This window comes from Lygodium microphyllum, chromosome 11, assembly GCF_053477565.2.
Source record: "Lygodium microphyllum isolate KBCC chromosome 11, Lygodium_microphyllum_v1.1.10, whole genome shotgun sequence".
Classification (NCBI taxonomy): Eukaryota; Viridiplantae; Streptophyta; class Polypodiopsida; order Schizaeales; family Lygodiaceae; genus Lygodium; species Lygodium microphyllum.
The window spans coordinates 89,977,661-89,998,945 of NC_141145.1; the positions used below are offsets into that span (position 1 = coordinate 89,977,661).

General features: G+C 41.5%; 1 protein-coding gene across 8 annotated transcripts in view; it reads left to right on the top strand.

Moving 5' to 3' along the window:
* Positions 1 to 926: 926 nt before the first annotated feature.
* Positions 927 to 21,285, top strand: part of LOC148029065 (lipase-like) — a 55,307-nt gene continuing 34,948 nt past the window's right edge. For 2 of the 8 annotated variants that reach the window (XM_087687822.1, XM_087687829.1), the window contains exons 1-3: positions 1,452 to 1,483; positions 1,661 to 1,752; positions 1,891 to 1,979. In XM_087687822.1, coding sequence (XP_087543948.1) covers positions 1,467 to 1,483; positions 1,661 to 1,752; positions 1,891 to 1,979 — 198 coding nt within the window. In that variant the 5' untranslated portion in view covers positions 1,452 to 1,466. Of the gene's footprint in view, positions 1,204 to 1,451; positions 1,484 to 1,660; positions 1,753 to 1,890; positions 1,980 to 21,285 lie in introns of those variants that run through there. The other 6 variants (XM_087687828.1, XM_087687824.1, XM_087687825.1 and 3 more) reach the window with 6 other exon arrangements.

A 21,285-nucleotide genomic window follows, 5' to 3' on the forward strand; every position in this document is an offset into this window, starting at 1 on the left:
TTTGCCCTTTGAGAAGGAGACACCCTTAGAGTGGGTTGTTGCTGTTGGGGTAAAATAAGAGTATCTGAGATTTTAGGAGAAAGTATAAGATTCAGGGGTAGAACCAATGTTTTGCCCTTAATATTCCTTGCTATCAATGGTTTTGGAGAGATAAGCTCCTTTATTTGCAACGACTGGATGTCCAGTGGCCACTCTTGAGGGAGAGTGATTTCAGACTAGTTGATGCATTCTGATAGAAATCTTTGTGTGTTTTCATCAACCTTCATTATTATTGTTTGTCCCTTGCCTTTATCATTATTTACTCCTTCTAACACTCTAGGTATAGTTAAATACATACACCAAAACACCATCCTATATTGAACTGCTAGATGAGTAGATGCAGCTTTCATCTGTAAGCCTGAAGTTCTTACATGCAGGATTAGAAAATCACTTAAATAGGGATCTTCAATGGAACTAACATAGTTAAGGTGAAGCTCAAAGAAGATGGGGCTATTAGATAGAGGTGACATTGCAACTCCTACAATCATGTCCATGATTTCCTTGTGGTGTGTGTCTAGCATGGGAACCATACATGAAACATTCAACCCATGACGAAATAGAGGAATGATACCTATAGCTATATAGCCAAGATGGAAGATGGAGATAAGGATATTTTTGGTGGGTTACCGCATGGCCGCTTCCCTTTTCTCACAAATGTGTGGCGAAGCCTCATGGGCTTTGCTACCACGCAACGTGCAGTTAGTGGGTCTGGCTGGCTAGAGCAGCTATGATAAGAATATGAAAAACACAAATGGGCATACATGGATAAATTTTGCGAGACTATTGAATGTCCATATGAACAGGCACGATAAGACTGGGTGGTTGGATTAAATAATGGCGGAAATGAAGATAACAGGATTAATTTGAAAAAAAGAGAAAAAGGGGTCGAAGACTATTTTAAGCTAGCGATCTACATGTGTGCTTGATTTGCGACTCTTAACGTAGAAAAAAGAAGTGTTGCCTTGTGCAGAAGGAACGATCACTCCGTCGATGAATTCAAGTAAGCACTCTCTCTCTCTCTCATTTTCTCTTTCTCGTTCCCTCACATACACACACAGCGACACGCAGAGAATCTATGGACATCTCAGTTTTCTGCTAACTGCGAATTACCGCTTCTTTTGGTCGGTCCTCTGACTTTCTGAGAAGTTCCGTGTTTCGTCATTGGTAAATCTCTGCGTTTTGTTTTGTCTACAGAAATGGCAGGTGTTGGCCCTCCCAAAATTGTTAATCTTGTCGGTGAATTGATCACTTTCACCTGTTTTCTTCTTGTGTTTCTGGATCTATGGTTTGACTGGAGGACAGCCTTTCGCAGTTTCTTTACTGCTCCTGAGAATAGATTGCTTCTGTATAGTGGTTTCGTTCAATCTTTTTAGCCAGGCAACAAATTATTCGTTCTTAGCTGTTGAGATCCAATATTGCCAAAGTTCATGCTATCATACGCCATGTATGTTATGCGCTGTGTTGCTCTTTAAAAGGATAAAGTTCTTAACATAAATTTAAGCTCTGGTAGTTTTCAATATACTGGCAGACGCCTGTTTCGAAAAATATGAGAGAATACTGCTTTTGAAAGTGAAAACGGTGTTAAATATTTGCGCTTGATTGCTGACTTTCTGGATGCTAGATGCATGGAGTGCCTCATCAGGTCAGCCATATGGAAGGCTGTGTGCTGCTTCTTTCTGCTAGGCCTAGTGCCAGCTGTTCTAGGTGGACGAGGTCATCACTTGGCTTCTTGTAAACATTTGCATGATCCTGTTAACAATATTTTGAAATGTAGATAACCGTGTGTTGTTTTCAGATGAAGAATGATATCATGTGCATGCTTTTGATAACCCCCTCAAATTGCATTTACAGGATTGGAACTTACAAGGGTTCATGACTATGATGATGGCTTTCAGTACAACCATACACTTGCTCAAATACTTGTGGAGTATGCTTCTGTGGTATGTTTTTGTAACGGATAGTTGAGTGGAGAAATGCATGATGGCTGCAGTTTAACTATACATTTAAATTCTTGTGAGGTATGGAGGGAGAGAGAAAAAGGGGGGTGGAACGAGTCAAGGTAAAAGAATAAAACATTGTATTAATGTGTACAAAAGGCCAAAATGACCTGTGGGACCAGGAGACACATGAGATGTTTGATGAAATATCATGATCATGATTTGTGAGTGCTGTAAAGATGAAGGTATAAATGAGGAGAAAGTATGACTAGAGAAGGTACTTGGGGGGGGGGGGGGGGAGAGAACCAAAAAGGCACATAATAATGGCCTTCAGCTGGTGAATTCTCTCATAGATCTCTCCAACATGTGATTAATTTCTCCTAGTGACATGTTTGGAAGAGCTTTGAATGTTTAGCCATGATCTCTCAAATCCTTCTATGCAGCTTGAATTGTTGATAAGAACCCCTAGTCTTGGTTGACTTGCTTGACCAAGTTGTGTAGTTTGTTCCATTGTGACTTTTGTCATGGTCATGGAGATTCTCAAGAGATGGGAATGCCCAAGATGCCCTTTGAAGTGTAAGGGTACACAATGGATGAAGAATATGAACAAGGAGAGTGAAGGAAAGAGAAAGACTGCAATGAAAGAAGAGAATGGAAGACGAAAGTTTGCATTGAACTCGAAAAGAGTGCTGAATACAATGAGGTCTAATTAATCCCCCTGCATGCAGTCCAAAATGTGAGTGAGGGCACTAGATCAGGCTGATGACAAAAGGTAGCACCAGAAATGGAGGAGAGACTAGAAGTTGGATTGTGTTGAGGCAATTTGCAGATTGGCAGTAGTCAATCGCCTTGCTATAAATAGCAAAAGATGCTAGAAATCAGCTAGCGTGGTCGAATTGATGCCAAAAATGCTACCTAATTGCATTTTGTAGTCATCACAAAAAATCTAATCGTCAATAAGAAATGTTGATCGCCCACTGCTAGGTGTGAACAAGACCCAGGTGCTATAGCCATTGAGTAAGAAATGCATGAGGCTGGAAATTGATCTTCAAGAGACTAAGAAACAATCCATCATATCACAAGACTTGCACCATAGAGAAACATAGAACTTCAAGGCACAGGCTAAAGCTCAAAGATTGATCTTATTGTATGCGCTTAAGAAATGGCAAGGTGATCCCTATCCCCTCTAAAGAGCAAAAGCCCTAGCCTCGAACCAATCACTACAATGTCAATATTTGAGTTTCTAGTCACAAGTTCAATCCTTGAGTCCACACCTCTCAAAGATCTTATGAGAAACCGAGTAATGTATCGGTGATGGGTATAAAGCGGGTGGCAAAATCTTGTGCCAACCCCAAAGGGCTCTCCTCAAGGAAGTGGGAGGTTTGATCGTAGGATTAGGTGCGCGAATTTGCTTGTTTGCTATGAAAAAATTCATTCATTTAGTTAAAGATAAAGTGGCCTAGCCAATTTAATTATTGGCTGGTCAGACTATTTTTTTGGATATTGAAATAATTATTATATTATTTTTTAGTAATTTAAGATGAAAAATTAATGTAATAATATGGATAATACTGGAAATTCATTTGAAAAGGTTGCCACTTGTTAAATTTTCCAAAGGGAGCCTAGGAAAAATGTGGGGAAGGTTGGGAGAGCAAAAAAGAAGGCTTAGAGAGAGAATATCATTCATTCTTGCTGGAAATACATCGTGAGGAGTTGAAGCAGCCATTGTGAGCTGAGTTTCAGTCATTATCAGTAGGCGTTTGCAGATTTGGAGCGGATGAGGCCCAACAACTACACGAGATCCTAGGCAATTGGGTGATAGTCCCAGGTTGAAGGCATTAGTAGATTTTGGGCCTCCAGGTGTAGGTGACAACATTTATTGCTACTAAGACAAGGCAATAGGTGCATTTGACCAATTTTCAGTCATTTCTTGCGGCAAAACTTTGAAATTTCTCTCTTCTCAACATTCTCTCTCATTTTCCAATTATTTCATAACCTTGCTTAGAAGATCTGTGTATTTGGAACCTTGGAAGCTAAGGAATTTCAGTTTTCACTGCTGTGAATCCTAATTTGTAGTAGAAATTAGGATTTAGCAGTTGCCTCGAGAGATGTATTGGACATTGAAGACTCCAAGATCTGAAATTTTTAGGGCTAAAGGTGATTTTCAGCTGAAATTGGGTGGAGGACGAGCGAGTCATCAAATTTGGGGGATTTCCACTCTTCTCTAAGTAGGTAAAAGCCAATTGTGTAAGCACGGGGAAAAACGTGAGAATGACAATACTTTGAACTTAGCCAACTCGATCAATTATCACCATGAAAACTAGGAGAGAGAGAGAGAGAGAAAGAGAGAGTCAACACCACATTGAGAGGGGAACCAACCTCTTTACCTTTACAGGAATTTATTGAAACAAACCACGGGCACTATGTGCTTGAATCATATACAAAAGGGTTGATTTGCTGTAATTTTTAAAAGCCCTAATTTTTGCAAACTTTAGGCAGCAAGTTGACTTTGTTCTTTAGTGCTTGGATTAGATCAAATGAAGTAGAAAGTGCTTCTTTGATGAGAGATATATAAGAGAGTATAAATCATGTGGTTGAAGTTTCAACATGAGAGCTGTTTCAAATGAAAAGAGAGGCCTTCAATATATAGATGTGGGGCTTAGGTGCTCAAAAGTAGAAAGTGGAGATTACAAATGACAAGTGTTTGCTGAAAATGATCAAGTGTAGAGACACTTGTCTCTTCAAAATGATACATGTTCTCTTCTAGATGTCATTTATCACTTTTCTAGAGAAAAAAACTTTCAAATCTTATATTCTAAAAATCTCTCAAATGGTTAAGAATGTCTGGAGCCTCTGACACAAATAAAAATTTCATTTGAGCAACTTCTGAAAATAGTAACCTTGTAAATTTTAGGAGTCGCTAAATTTAGATTTTGATGAGCTTCATTATATAGGTTCACCAGTTCGTGGTTTGTTTCTTTGATCATAAGCATCTGGTTCTACTTTTTGAAATCACTCATTATATGGGCTTCTAGTGAATGCGAGTATTTGAGTGTAAAGGTTTTAGTCATTTGAGTTTTTTGGTTAATCTGATTGCTCGATTAAACTTTTAATTTCTCTTGGGTATCTTGTCAATTACGATTCAAGTATAATTATAGGGCGTTCTAGCCATCGAATATACTTATCAGAAATCTTTGGTTGGTTGAGAAAATGTTTGAGACTGTCATGGTCCGTTTTGATGAGAAATTCTCCACCTAGAAGATAGTGTCTCCAATCTTTTAAAGCTTGAATAATGACCATTAACTCCTTTTCATAGGTAGTAGCATTCCTTTCTGCATTTTGCAACCTTCTGCTTGCATAAGCAATTGCATGACCTTCTTGGTTTAAGATTGCACCAATGCGGTCTCTTGAAGCATCACATTCCATAAAGAAAGGTTTTGACAAATTAGATATAATCAAAATAGGTCCTTTGTTGATATAGAACTTTAGACCTTCAAAAGCTTTCTTCTAGTTTGGTCTATCAGAATGTCATTGCTTTCTTGGTTAAATCATGCAATGGTCTAGCAACCATTACAAACCATTTAATGAATCTCTTGTAATAAGAGTATAAACCCCAGAAACTTCAAACTTCATGAACTCTAGTAAATTCTAGCTATTCTATAATAGCCTTGACTTTTTTTAGATCCATATGAATCCCATCTTTGGATACAATATGGCCCAAGTAGTGAATCTCTTCTAGGAAAAATTCACTCTTTTTCACATAAAGTTTGTGTTTGCAGAGTTCTTGAAACACTATTTTCAAGTGTTACTTATGCTCTTCTTCATCTTTTGAATGAACCAAAATATCATAAAAGAAAGTATATGTAAACTTCTGATATGCTATAAAGATTCTTTCCATCATTCTATTAAAGATTGTAGGAGCATTGGTGAGTCTAAATGGTAGCACAAGAAACTCATACAAACCAAAAGTTGTCTTGGATGTTGTTTTATGAATATCTTGAGGAGCAATCCTTATATGATGGTAGCCACTCTTCAAGTCAATTCGGTCAAATACTTTGGATCCATCCAATCTATCCAAGATAACGTCAATTCTTGGAATGGGAAACCCATTCCGAATTGTTATTTTGTTGAGGGCCTTGTAGTCCACACACATGCGCTAAGATCCATCTTTCTTCTGTACTAAGAGGATTGGAGAGTAAAAAGGTGAGGAATTGGGTCTTATTAGACCCTTCTCCAAGAGCTCATTTACTTGCTTCATAATCTTCTCTTATTGTCTTGGACATGATAGATGGTCTATTTGGAGGTGAGCTTCCATGAATGAGATTAATGTGATGATCTTTTGGCCTCTCTGGTGGTAACTCATCAGGTAAAGTATTCGCAAAACAATCTTCATACTCCTTTAAGAAATTCATTCGGTCCTCGTACATATTTGAGATAGACTCTTTAATTCTAGACTCTTTGTTAGAATCTTTGACAAAAATTAAGTATGAGAAAATAGACTTTTTGATTGCTCTATAAATTTGTACATGGGGTAAGATGGGAATAGAGTTTTCTTTTACTCCCACATCAAAAGATGTATTTTTATCCTCGAAAGGAAATCTAAATTTATTTTGATTCTAATCAATGGCTACATCTATTCCTCCATGCCAAGGCGTTCTTAATACAATATCACAATGACCAAGATTTTGATAGCCTATGCATAGTGAAGATTCGATGATTAGCAATGGCAATGGCGGCGAGAGAGAGAGAGAGAGAGAGAGAGAGAGAGAGAGAGAGAGTCGTAGTAGAGAGTGAGATGCATGACGTGTGGGTATAAAGAATTATACCTCTCGTAGGTTTTTGCGATAGTTATATGTAAAGTTCTAAAGTACAAGTGCTAAGGGTGCGTTTACACTTGAGCATGTATCAAAGGCATGGTGGCCCTTTATTTCCAACAACCTCTCATCTAAAGGCAGCGTGCATGAAGGTTGAGAAAAGGACAGCTAAGTCTAAGTATATGCAAAGCTGAAATACATATACTTGTGAGAGTGCGCTGCGGAAGAGGGAATACGAACACGGAGGGAGAGAGAGAGAGAGAAAGCAGAAAATAAGGAAGAGAAATCTGCACTGACTGAAATGAATGCTGAATACACTGAAATGGACTGATCAGTCCCTGCACGTAGCCCACAGCGTCAGTGAGGGCACCAGATCAGGCTGATGATGATGGCAGCACCACCACGGGGGAGAAGGAGTGTTGGAATCTGCAAGAAGACAAGTGACCAAGTGGGGAGGGGGACTGCTTATAAATAGGCAACGGACAAACCCTAACTCTAACCCTAAAATGGGCGCAAACCCTAAAAATGCCCTAAAATGGGCGCCCCACAACAGTGACCAAAAAGTGGCCGGGCAGCCAGTGGCTGCCCACTAAAAGAGGCCAAAAAGAAATACACAACCTAAGACAGCCAGTCGAGAGTGACTAGCCTCCCCCATCATAACACATGACAGACATGTCAGAGCTCCTAATGTCCTCGTCTGACTCAGACTAAGGCTCACAGGCAGGAGATGACAAGGCATGACAAACATGACTGCTAACACCCCCTCTCAGATCCTGGATGTGGCTGAAGGCCGAAGAGGAAATAGATCCTGGGGTGGCAAGAGGAATGCCAATGTCGATGAAGTCCGTCAATGTAGACTGTCGCTGAAGGAGCTCCTCATGATCCTGGGAATCCCCCTCTAAAACACTAGGGGCCAGGGAATCCAGAACCGCATCACCGAGATCGTCCCCCTCTGAAAGGAATGGAGGGTATGAGGGAACCACCGGAGGAGAAGGTGGGGGATGGGAAGGAACCTGTGGAATAGAAGGTGCACAAGCGGGAACGGGTGTAGCAATAGATTGCCGCGGAGGACCCTGCATCAAAGAAGGGGAATGGAGCCTATAAAGCCCGCTCTCCTGCCAACCTGTAGATAAGACAGCTCGTGTAGAAGAATCCTCAATAACAACGGCATGCTCGGTGAAGATCACTCGTGTGCCAAGCCTCGTAAGGCCATAAACTGAGAGGAGAGGAAGGCCCAAATCCGGAACATCTAGGGCCTGTGAAAAGGAGCTCGAAGGTCGGTCAGTAAACAAAGGCAATGTGCCAACACCACTAATAGGCACCAATAAAATGTCACCAACAGTGACTGAACCCTCTGATGGACGGAGATCCTGTAACAAATCACCTCGGGGAGTCATATGACTCGAAGCACCACTGTCCACTAACCAAGGCTGCGCAGAAGACATTGCAGCCACGGAAGAAGGATCCTTCTTCAAAGCATGGATATGAAGGAACACTGACTTATGGGTAATAGCTGGTGTAGAGGTAGAAGAAGGCTCCAAGTCCTCGATGTAAGAAGGTTGGTGTAGAAGACATCAAACCGAGGCGATGGCAGCTGAGTCAAAAGAATCATAGCCATGTCTTCAGAAGATATCGTCCGACCGAGAGATGCAAGCTCATCCCTCATATCCTGTAATCTGTTGATGTGGTCCTTCATGGAAGGACTATCATCAATAGCGAGCATCCGCAACTTCTTTTCAAGAGATATCCGGTGGGCAAACGTCTTCTGTTGATAGAGAGACGCGAGCTTTCTCCACACGTTTGCTGCAGTCTTCAACCTGTGAACATGAACAAGGACAGAATCCTGCAAACTCAGAAAGAGGAAAGATCTGGCTCTAGAATTAAGCCGATCCCATAAGGCTGCACGATCCATAGATGTCCCATCTGCAGGATCCACCTTAGGCCGGGGAATAGGAACAGAAACAAGCTCCCAAAGATCGAAGGAGTCCAAGATACACTCCATCTGCAGGACCATAGTGAAAAGTTGGAGCCATCCAACCGGTCCTCTTTGGGCAGCTGAGGAAGTACGGGTACCTGTACAGGGGGTACCAAAGGCTGCATCTTCGGCCCACTGGAAGAGGCTCGCCAAGATACATGAATAGAAGGGGGACGGGAAAGAGGAATAGACTCCGGACGATGGTCCTCGTGATAGAAATCACGCCTCCGTTCAGATGAGTGTCGAGACAAAAGCTCGTCATCTGAGTCATCAAAGCCCGTAAACTAATGAGAAGACATCTTCGATATCTGCAAACACCAAAACACAACAAGGGAAGGTTGCCGGTGCCGAAACACAAACACCAGAAGCTCTTGAGCTGGCTGCCTTGCACAGAACGCAAGGATGATGTCAAACGCAAATGCTAACGATGCAGTCACCACAGAAAAACAGCCTCCTGGCTCAAAACGCCAGTAAGGAAGACGTTGCCCAGCTGTTGGGGAGGCCGCCTGGCTGAAAACGCAGGCAGGAAGAGGTCGTTGATGACGTGGCAGCCACTGGAGAAGGCGCCAGCAGCAAACGCAAATATTTGGGACCTCCTGGAAGGGCCCCCTTGGCTGTTGGGGATGACGCCAGCAGCAAACGCAAAGATGTGACACCAAAACAGGCCGCCTTGATCAAGAAGATGGTGCAGAAGGTGACGTCTCAGCTGTTGGAGACGTCTTGACCAGCAAACGCAAAGTTGTGGGTGTTCTCCCGCGTAAAACTCAGCTCCGTGTACTCTCCTTCGGCTCTGATACCATGTGAGAGTGCGCTGCGGAAGAGGGAATACGAACATGGAGGGAGAGAGAGAGAGAAAGCAGAAAATAAGGAAGAGAAATCTGCACTGACTGAAATGAATGCTGAATACACTGAAATGGACTGATCAGTCCCTGCACGCAGCCCACAGCGTCAGTGAGGGCACCAGATCAGGCTGATGATGATGGCAGCACCACCACGGGGGAGAAGGAGTGTCGGAATCTGCAAGAAGACAAGTGACCAAGTGGGGAGGGGGGCTGCCTATAAATAGGCAACGGACAAACCCTAACTCTAACCCTAAAATGGGCGCAAACCCTAAAAATGCCCTAAAATGGGCGCCCCACAACAGTGACCAAAAAGTGGCCGGGCAGCCAGTGGCTGCCCACTAAAAGAGGCCAAAAAGAAATACACAACCTAAGACAGCCAGTCGAGAGTGACTAGCCTCCCCCATCATAACACATGACAGACATGTCAGAGCTCCTAATGTCCTCGTCTGACTCAGACTGAGGCTCACAGGCAGGAGATGACAAGGCATGACAAACATGACTGCTAACAATACTATCCAACTTCCATCATTTGTTGGCAATGAGTAAACCGCTCTACTGGAAGCCCCTTTGTGAGAAGATCTGCAATATTATCATCTTATGTACCTTGACAAGCCCCTTCGTGAGAAGATCTGCAAGATTATTATATGTATGTGACTGTTTTAGCCCATACAAGCTTTTGTTGGGTTTACATACAATCTTTTCTTTCCCCTTAGCCACAAAACCTTTTTGGGTGTTGCATATATATGTCCTCATGCAAATCACCATGTAAGAAAGCATTCTTTACATCCATTTGTATGAGTTTCATATCCTCACACGCAACCAAGCCGAATATGGTTCTTAAAGTAGTCATCTTGATTACAGGAGAAAATATCTCATCAAAATCAATCGCATATTCTTGCTTGTCTTTTTCAGCAAGTCGTGCTTTGTACTTTGGCAAGGGAACAGAGGTGACCATCTGTAAACCCATTTGTATGGTAGGACTTTCTGCCCCTTGGAAAAATGCACCAAATCCCAAGTACCATTCCTTTTTAGAGATTCCATCTCTAATAGCATAGCTTTATGCCATTTCTTGTAGTCGTCTCTGTCCATTACTTTCTTGAAGCATGACAGTTCACCACAATTTGTCAACATGACATAGTCAACAACATTATTTGCACCAGGAACAAACCTATGTGGCTGTTTGGTATTTCTGGCTGACCTACGGACCCAATGATTAGTGTTTGTTGGTTGTTTAGCCTGTAAGTCTGCATTAACAGCTTGCTGTTCAAAAGGTTCAGCATGCTGTTTTGTTTGTTTCGGTTGTTCCAATGGCACATTTTCTTGTTGAAATTGTGGTATATCGTGGGCAACTTCTTGTTGATCAATTTCTGCATCATTCCTTGCATCTATAGGGTCATTTACAGCAAGTATTTGCTGTTGTACAGTGGACACTCTTTGTTGTCCTATTGGTATTTCTTCTCGGAACGTAACGTTCTCACTTCCTTTGTCTTTTCGGGCTGTTTATGCATGCGATCTTTCCGGAAGATTACATCATTGTTGTGTAAATTTTTCTTTTTTTAGGATCCCATAACTTATAACCCATTTCTCCCTATCCTAGCAAAATGCATTTATAGGACTTTGGCTCCAATTTGCTGTGTTGTTCTATGCATATATACACAAATGCTTTGCAGCCAAACACTCTGAAGTGTATATACAAAGGTGGCTTGCTCGACCACACTTCTTGAGGGACTCTCCCCCCTTAAGACCTGTTTGGTAACCGATTTATCAAGTGTATGGCTATCATAAGAGCCTCTGCCCAAAATCCATGATATAATGCAACATGAGACAACATGGTAAGGATATTCTCTTGAATAGTCCTATTTATACACTGTGTGACACCGTTTTGGGGTAGATTATAAGGGGTAGTGAGCTCCCTTTTTATCCCTTTGCTGTCACAAAAGGCCTGAAAGGCTTTGGACACATATTCCCTACCATTGTCAGGGCGAAGACATTTTAATGTCTTGTTGGTCATATTTTCAGCAAGTGCCAGTAATTTTTTAAACTTATCCAAAGCCTCATCTTTACGACAGGTTGGATAAACCCATACTTTGCGTGTGGCATCATTAACAATGATCAAAATACAATGATCAAAATCAGCATACCTCAAACATGTCAAATAACCCAAACGAGAAAGCACTTTCATTCTAGTTTGACTCATGTGCCCCAACTGGCTATGCCACAAAGATACACTTGGCTGCTCTGTTATGGCGACAACATGATCACGCACACTAGATACATGTAATGGATACGTAGTATTACTTCTAGAGCCTTTTGCAATAATCCTAGAGCCCTTACATATGTTCCATTTGCTATTCCCAAAAGTAGTGTGATAGCCTTCATCATCTAGTTGCTTATCAAGCTCTTCTTGAGCTTGGGTACATGCCTTACATTATGCAAAGTGAATACTAACCATACTGAAATGCCAATTGCACACTGCCAATTCCTACAATGTTACATGCATAATTATCCCCGAAGTGGAAAACACCATGTCTACCACCATTGTAGTTAGAGAGCCACTCAGTGTGGTGTTACATGGAATGAAGTACTTGAATTAAGAATCCAGGTGTGCATGTCATCGTCAGAATTTGCAATCAATGATTGTGCACTAAAAGAAGAAGTAAAGAGTACATAATTGCCATTGTTACTCTTATAACTAACTATATTGACTTCCTCTATCTTCACACTGCTCGTCTTTGCATGTTGGCTGTCCTTTTTTTCATCTTTGTTATCATCAATGTTTTTGTCTTTGTCCATTTCTTTCTGATGTCGATGTGCGAGGATCGAGACAAAGCGTAGGTCAGATTGAGTGCAGAGTTCAGAGTAGAAAGAGCGAGAGCACGCCACAGGAAGTGTTTTGGTAAAATGACAAGATGTACCACTTTAGGTTTTGATAATATATATAAAGCACAATGTAAGGGTGCGTGCATACCCAAATACTGTAAAAGGCATGGCGAGTCTTTATTCACAACAACCTCCCACCTAAAGGCAACATGCCTGAAGGTAGAGGAAAGAATCAGCTAAGTCTATGCATGTACAAAGCTGAAATACACATATACTATCTAACCCCCATCATTTGGCGACAATGAGCAAACCGCTCTGCTGGAAGACCCTTTGTAAGAAGGTCTGTAGGATTATCATCTCTATGAACCTAACAAGCTCAATGCTCTTGCTATTAAGTACATCCTTGATAAAATGATACTTCACTTGTATGTGCTTTGTCTTTGTGTGAGACAAGATTTCGTGCTAGCATGATAGCACTCTGACTGTTACAATGGAGGATAGGATCCTTTGTAATACCAAGTTCTCTCACCAGATGTGAAAGCCATAAAGCCTCCTTGCATGCCTCAGTGGAAGCGACATACTCTGCCTCTGTGTAGACAATGCAACACACTTTTGCAGTCTAGATATCCAAGAGATTGCTCCCCTTGTGAACGTGAACACATATCTTGAAGTAGACTTCTTGCAGTCAGGATGATCAGTATAGTCTGCATCCGTGAAGCCAACAATAGATGACTTCTGCTTCCCAAAGCAGATACACAAATCCCTTGTGCCCTTAAGGTATCTCATGATACCTTTCACTGCTTCCTAATGTTTTTTGCTAGGACATGCCATGTACCTGCTAACCACTCCCACCGCAAATGCAATGTCAGGACGTGTAGCAACCATAGCATACATCAAGCTACCAACAACTGAAGCATAAGGGACCTAGGCCATAGCCTTTCCATCATCAAATGTAGGCCTGTCATCTACACTAAGTTTCACATATGGAGGCAAGGGTACACCAACGGCTTTCCCTCCCGCCATATTGAAACACTGCAAAACCTTAGTAACATACTCTTGTTGTGATAGATAGAGAAGACCCTTGGATCTATCCGTGAGTATACACCTGCCAAGAATATGATTGTCCTCACCAAGATTCTTTATATCAAAGTTGTTATGTAAGCTTTGTTTTAAGGAGTCCAAGGCATGAACATCCCTATCTGCAATCAACATGTCATCCACATACAAAACAAAGAGAATAAGGCTGCCATTTGCTACCTTCATAGTATATAAGCAGCGATCAACTTGAGAGCGGTAGAATCCATGAGATTGCATAAATGTATCAAATTTATGATACCATTCTTGTGGTGTCTGTTTCAGCCCATATAAACTCTTGTTGAGTTTATATACCATGTGCTCTTTTTCCTTTGCAACAAAACCCTCAGGTTGTTGCATATAGATCTCCTCATGCAGATCACCATGTAAGAAGGCTATCTTGACATCCATCTTTATGAGTTCCATATCTTCAGACACAACCAAGCCTAAGATGGTTCACAAAGTAGTCATTTTGACTACATGAGAAAAGATTTCATCAAAATCAATTCTATGTTCTTGCTTGTACCCTTTAGCAACCAAGTCATGCCTTGTACTTTGGCAAGTAACCAGAAGTGACTTTCATTTTGTAAACCCATTTGCATGGTAGCACTCATGGTTTACAAAATGAAAGTTTTTTTTGTAAACCCATTTGCAGGTTGAATAACCAACAAATCTTGACCATTGGGTCCGTAGGTCAACCAAAGTGCAAAGATAGCCAAATTGATTTATTCCTGGTGTCAATTATGTGGCTGATTATGTCATGCTGACCGATTATGGTGAGTCATCATGCTTCCAGGAAGCAAAGACAGCCAAACTGATTTATTCCTGGTGTCAATTATGTGGCTGATTATGTCATGCTGACCGATTGTGGTGAGTTGTCAGCTTCACCAGGAATAAATCAGTTTGGCTGTCTTTGCACTTTGGTTGACCTACGGACCCAATGGTCAAGATTTGTTGGTTATTCAACCTGCAAATCTGCACTAATAGCTTGCTGTTCTGCAGGTTCAACATGCTGTATAGTTGGTTCTGGTTGTTCCAAAGGCATCTGTTCTTACTAAATTTGTGGTACATCGTGGACAATATCTTGTTGATCATTTTCAGTATTATTCCTTGCATATTCAGGGACATTTATAGCAGGTATTTGTTGCTGTCTAGCGGGTATCCTTTGCTGTCCAATCAATACATCCTCTCGGAATACAACCCTTTTGACCTCCTTTGTCTTTTCGGAGTGTCTGTGCATGCGATCTTCCTAGAAGATAACATCATTTTTGTGTACTACTTTTCTTTTCTTGGGATTCCATAATTGATATCCCATTTCACCTTCATCACCATATCATAGTAGGAAAATACATTTACAGGACTCTAGCTCAAGTTTGCTATGTTCTTCCTTACAAATGTGCATAAATGCCTCGCAGCCAAACACTCTCAAGTGAGCATATGAAGGTGGCTTGTCCAACCACGCTGCTTGAGGGGACCCTTCTCCCCCCCAAAAGACTTGTTTGATGATCGATTAATCAAGTGTACGATTGTCATAACGACCTTTGTCCAAAATCCATGAGGTAAAGCAATATGTGACAACATTGTATGAAACTTGTCTTGAATTGTTCTGTTTATATGCTTTGCAACACTATTTTGGGGTGGATTGTGAGGGGCGGTGAGCTCTCTTTTAATCTCTTTGCTATCACAAAAGTCCTGAAAGGCTTTGGACACATATTTTCCACCATTGTTAGAGTGAAGACACTTTAATGTCTTGCTGGTCTGATTTTTAGCAAGTGCCAGGAATTTTTTAAATTTCTCCAAGGCCTCGTTTTTACGACGGATTGGATAAACCCATACTTTGCGTATGGCATCATGAACAAAGGTAATAAAATACTTCTTTTCCCCTAGAGATAACCCTGTTATTTGACATACATCTAAATGTACTAACTCTAAGGATGAAGACTTTAGAAAAAGAGATTTTTTATATGACGTTTGAGTATGCTTACCATAAATACAATGATGACACTGTTCAAAATTAGCATACCTCAAAGATAGCAAATAACCCAAGCGAGAAAGCACTTTCATTCTAGTTTGACTCATGTGTTCCAACCGGCTATACCACAAAGAAATGCTTGGCTGCTCGGTTATGGCGACTACATGGTCACGTACACTAGATACATACAAAGGATACAAAGTATCACTTTTGGAGCCCTTGGCAATAATGCGGGAGTCCTTACAAATTTTCCATTTGCTATCCCCAAAGGTGGTGTGATAGCCTTCATCATCTAGCTGCTTTGTTTGTAGGCTTCCAAGATGTGGCAAATGCTTGGAAGCTATGGAACACGGAGCCCTCGACTGTTGGCTTGGTCAGAAAGTGTGTCATGTGGTGTAGGCCATTAGGTTGTGCCTCACTGTGAGCAATCACTAAACCAGTTTGAGAGTCAAGGATCTCAATTGTGGTCACTGTAAAGAAAACCGCTCGTCCCAACCGGCAAAGCTATTGAACAAATAATAAGTTCACCCCAAGCTGAGGAACATGATATACATTGTCCAGTGAAGCTAGATCTAGACCCTCATCAGTGGCAAAATTGACACAACCTTGAGCTTGAATCTTGACCGAGGAGTTGTTTCCTATGCGGATCCGCCCAGTTGCAGGGGCTCAGGTACGGAAGATGTCCTCTGTAGGAGTCATGTGATGTATAGCTTCATTGTCCACAATCCAAACAGGAGCTAAAGTGCTCGGTTGTGACGAGTGGGCCTCTGTGGAAATCTCATTAGGAGGCAACTCACAGATATAGATGAGACTCACATTTGATGTCTCTACGGAGATGTTGTGGGCCGTTGCAGACCAATCAGACAAGCCCTCTAGAGTTGAGAACGTTGTTGACTGAGATGGCTGATCGGTGGTAGTGTGAGTTTGAGCTTTAAACGGCCCCTTGCCATCACTCTGCCTCCCTTGTTGGGGGTTGCCTGATTGAGAGGCTAGGTCTGAGACTTAGGTTTTGGTTTTGTGCCTCTTGCCTTTGATCGACACTTATCGTCCAAATGGCCAGCCTTTTGACAATGTTGACAATACCTATTCTTTTTAGGTGCATTCTACCACCCTCGTGTGAGTTGTGACTGGGAGTTTTTTTGTGATTTCCTGGATTGATTTTGTTTTTGATTTTGATTGGAAGTTTGATTTTGTTTGCCCTTTCCTTTCTGCCCCCTTCTGAGAATGAGCAACAAAAGTCCCCTTCGAGGGATTATTCATATGAAATTGATCGAACAACCGTGCATAACGCAACAACTGACACTCAAATTCATAGAAAGTAGGCATGGTAGGCTTTGAAACTATACCTTCCACAAAATTGAAGTATTTCTTGGGGAGTTTGTTTAGAAACAGTGTGACCTGATCATTAGAGGACTTGGGAGTCCCCATAGTGGAGAATTCAGCAAGAAGAAGTCAATACTGAGTCAACTTGACTTTCAAGTTATCCCGGTCAGATATTTTGAAATTTTGAAGCTCATGGTCAAGATTGATACAAAGGATCCTATCCTGAGTCTCACAGTGGTCAATCAAGTGTGCCCATTGCTCTGACGCTAAATCAAAATGTTGAAGCTGACAATGAAACTTAGGCAATAAGCCTTGCATTAGCTCGACAATAGTGGAGGCATTCTTAGCCTTCCATGAGCGGACGACCTCGTATGGAATAAGTGCGGGATCGGGTTAGGGTTCCAACCCTTGCACAAGATTCCATAGGTTCAATGAGTCAATGACATGTCTCATCAAGTTCGACCAAGTGGTAAAGTTTGACTCGTTGAAACAAGTCTTGTCATTGAATGCATGCTTGGTTGAAGATGAGGTAGAACCATGAGGTGTCGGGAAAGTGGAGTAAGATGGATTGATGGAATAGGATGGTGGTGGTGGTGGAGGGGTCTAATAAGAAGGAGGGAGGGGGAAGAGATGGGCAGGCAGAAATGGCCTGTGAATGTCCAATGAGGGCTGATTGAGGTAGAGGTATTGGAACATGAATGTTTTCATAAGGTGCCGGTGTAGGTGGAGGCACTGGGACACGGAAGCCTTGTCGAAAGTTCGGTTGAGGCACAGTAGGATGACTAGAAGGTCCACTAGGTAAGGCGATGGAGGTAAACTGTGATACCAACTGATCCACACTCCGGAGAGACTAGGAGCGATACCTAGGCTGCAATGATCTGGAAAGTGTGTGAGAAGAAGGTGGAATACCACCCGGTTGATGTGCGGTGCAAAATGAGGTGTCTGAAATGGGAATGTGAATGGTGTGAATGGAAGTGGAGAAGCATCGGAAGAAGATGGTGGGATGGGTGGGTTTTGAATTTGTGGAGTGAAAGGTGAAGATGCATTTTGTTAATTTTTTCCATTTAATGATTGAAAATGAAAAGATGATGATGAAGATGCACCATGTAATGAAGGAATAGGAACACTAAATTCATTCTGATTTTGAGAAGTAAACTGAAAATAAGGAAGGGTAGAAGAAGATGTACTTGGCTTTTTCTTATAATCCCCACGATGTGTGTTAACATACAAGAATTAGTCCTTAAGAGAACCTTTTCCGTAGTCAACAAATTGTACTTTTTCTTCCTCATGATTTCTACCAGTATATTGCAAAGCAAAAGAGGTAAAAGACGAAGGAACAAAATATGAATTTAAAGTACCTTGTACAAGAGTAGACGGAAGAGGATGAAAGAATAGAATATACTCTGGATCTCTTTCTCCAACAGGGGCCCCCATCCTTGATGGAGGTCTCGACGGCCCTGCAACATTATCAGACTTAACGCACAAAATTTGAAGAGAGAAAATCATGTATATCTTCCTTGAGTAGCTTTTCTTGAAGGGAAATTCTTCGGTCGAGCTCCTCAATCTTATTTTGTCTGTAAGCCATGATCATGTGATATTCTTCATCGGACAGCTTACATAACTTGTTTCTTCCTTGTGGTCAGTGTCTTCGACCATGTCGGAACTTTGTGGAGCAAGCTGATTTGTCCACTCTCGCTCGGTTCTCCGGCATAGATGTTTCTGGAAACTGAATTGGTGTTGTTGTGTTCAAAGTCATTTGAACCTACTGTTGTTCTTACTTTTGCGGAGAGCTTTCAGATCAAGGCCTAGGTTTCTCTCAGAGAACCTTGCTCGGTTCTCGGCATAGATGTTTCTGGAGACTGAATTGTTGTTGTTGTGTTCAAAGTCATTTGAACCTACTGTTGTTCTTGCTTTTGCGGAGAGCTTTCAGATCAAGGCCTAGGTTTCTCTCAGAGAACCTTGCTCTAATACCACGTAAAGAAATACCCTAACACAGAAACACAAACAGAAACCGTACGACAAAGCACAGATTGATAAAAGAACACAGTTAGGGTTAGGGTAACTTAGAGACAATGAACACAGAAAATAAATGAAGTGATATGATTGTTGAATATACAATGCTCATGCAGCAAACACACTATGTAGTGAATGAATATTGAACCTCGAACTCTTGTATCTCAAGGATAAAGGCAAATGAGCTGGAGAGTGTGTCGTACTCCGAACGGATCCAAAATCGTAGCAAGACCGCCTTCGGATGTCGAACACCAGCAAACGTAGCCAAGGAAGGCTAGATTTGATGCAGACGACAGCGCAGGAGAGAGAAAGACTAAAAACACTGGCTGTAAGAGAGAAAACAGCAAATGCAGACAGTGGAGAGAGAAAATCTGATGCGACAGATTGAGGAGAGAGAAAAACAGCAGCGACAGTAAGGAGGAGAGAGAAAATTGAGCAGGTGGCAGTTGGAGAGTGATCAACAATAGCCGTTCTGTTGTAAACAGAATAGCCGTCTGTTGTAAACAGAAGCAAACTGCAGGTGGAAGGCTGGAAACAGGCGCCAGATTATAGATGACAGCAAGGGACAGCTGAGATTGCGATGTTCTCCGTGAAAGGGGTGTGGGCAGCAAGCTGAAAACACTTGAAACTTGCAAAAACGAGATCTGTTACTGAGTGGAAGGCAGCATACTTATTTATAGAAAGTTTGGGCCCTCTCAAGTGGGTTTGTGCTTATGGGATACTTACACCCTTTAGGAACGTATTTCTTTTAAATAAACAAGTACTTCATTAATTAAGCATGTTTTGGGGTTGTTTAAGTGAAGCTAATGTATTTTTTAACTCAACACCTGGTAGTAGAGGTAACTGCATTAAATGTAGGCTAGAGCAGATAGTAGGAAGATTTTAAATCAGATCTCTCTCATCTTGTTTTCTCTCACATTCTCTAGTAATTTCTCAAAAGATTTGAGCATTTCTTAGCCATTTGGAGTAGATCTCAGTCATATTTGGTGGGCAATAGGAGGATTTCCATTGTAAACCCTAAATTTCTGCAGAAATTAGGGTCTAACAGCTACCTCAGGACCCGTGCCAATCGGAGAATGCATCATACACTGAATTCAGCACTTGAAATTTGTGTAATTGTCAGGATTCAGATACCAACCTATTCATTGTAAATTGAGGTAGCATCTGGCCGGTTTGTGGTTCCAATTGTGCAAGTCCTAGTGGAAAGTCAAGGGGCAAATGGCCTGAATTGCTTGCTGATTGTTATTACAGCAAGGGGCTTTTGGAACAACAAAGGAGATCGTGGAATCTCAGCTTGTACTCATTCCATTAGCAATCAAAGTTATAGAAATACCGAAAGAGGCTCTAGTTTTGGGGCCAACAGGATGTCCAACGTTTGAGATTATTAAGGCAAATTGTGCATTTCAGTTTACGCTCAGTTATTAATTGTTGTAATTAGGTGCTTGATCAGGTTTTATCACCCTATCTAAAGAGGAAGTCTGGTTGCATGGTTTCACTACTTGGATATCACTCGATTTTTTGAATTGGTGGGCCTGAGGCATCTGATTGAAAGTTAGAAGCTTTGCTCTAATGGTGAAATTGTGTTTAGTTGAGCATTACAGCAAGAATGTCTTTAGATAGAGAGATAGAATCAAGTAGGGATGATGTCTCTCAATCTGAAAATTCACAAAGTGTTGGGCAAAATGCAAGGCCTAATCTTGGACAAGGCTTACAACATGGACAAGAACTTGATAATGTTGATTTAGACCAATATGTGGATCCTTCTAGGCATTTAGAAGTTGATGACTAGCAAGAGAAAAAGGAATTTGATGACTAGTGTAAAGATCAATTGAAGACAGCGGTTGAAATGTCAATGCAATGGCAAATGATTCATGCACTTTTTGAACCCTTAAGGAGAGCAACAAAGGCAATAAGAAGAAATCGTCTTTAAGAGCTTCGGGACAACAAGATGCACCGAAGGAAGAGCCAATACAGCAATATGATGTTTCAAATGTGGGTACTGAGCATAAGCAAATGATGCTAGTGGGGCAATTGATGCATATGCAAGGCCAACTTGAAAGTGTCAATCCAATGCTTTTTTGGGACAACAGGGCATGCATGCAATTATGGGGCAGCTAGGTTACTTTCGGTAGTGACACTAGTTTCCATGCTATGGTGGGTCAAGGACCGCTTACGGGATGTATGACACAACTCCTTATCATATGCAACAACCAATGTGTGATGTGCAAGGCCCGATGTATCCAAGTATGGTTGGTAATATGTATAAATCCATGTATAACAATATTGACATGATGGTGGGGCACAAAGTAGCAAGTTTGTCAATGCATACATGCAATCCATTGTGTTTGGGACTCATGATATTAATGCTGGTCATGCAAATGTTCCGTATAGTGTTGGTCACGAGGAAAAATGCTGTTAGTAATGCATGCAATGTATGGGAAAATGTATCTTGGCATGGATGATAGTATGCAAATTT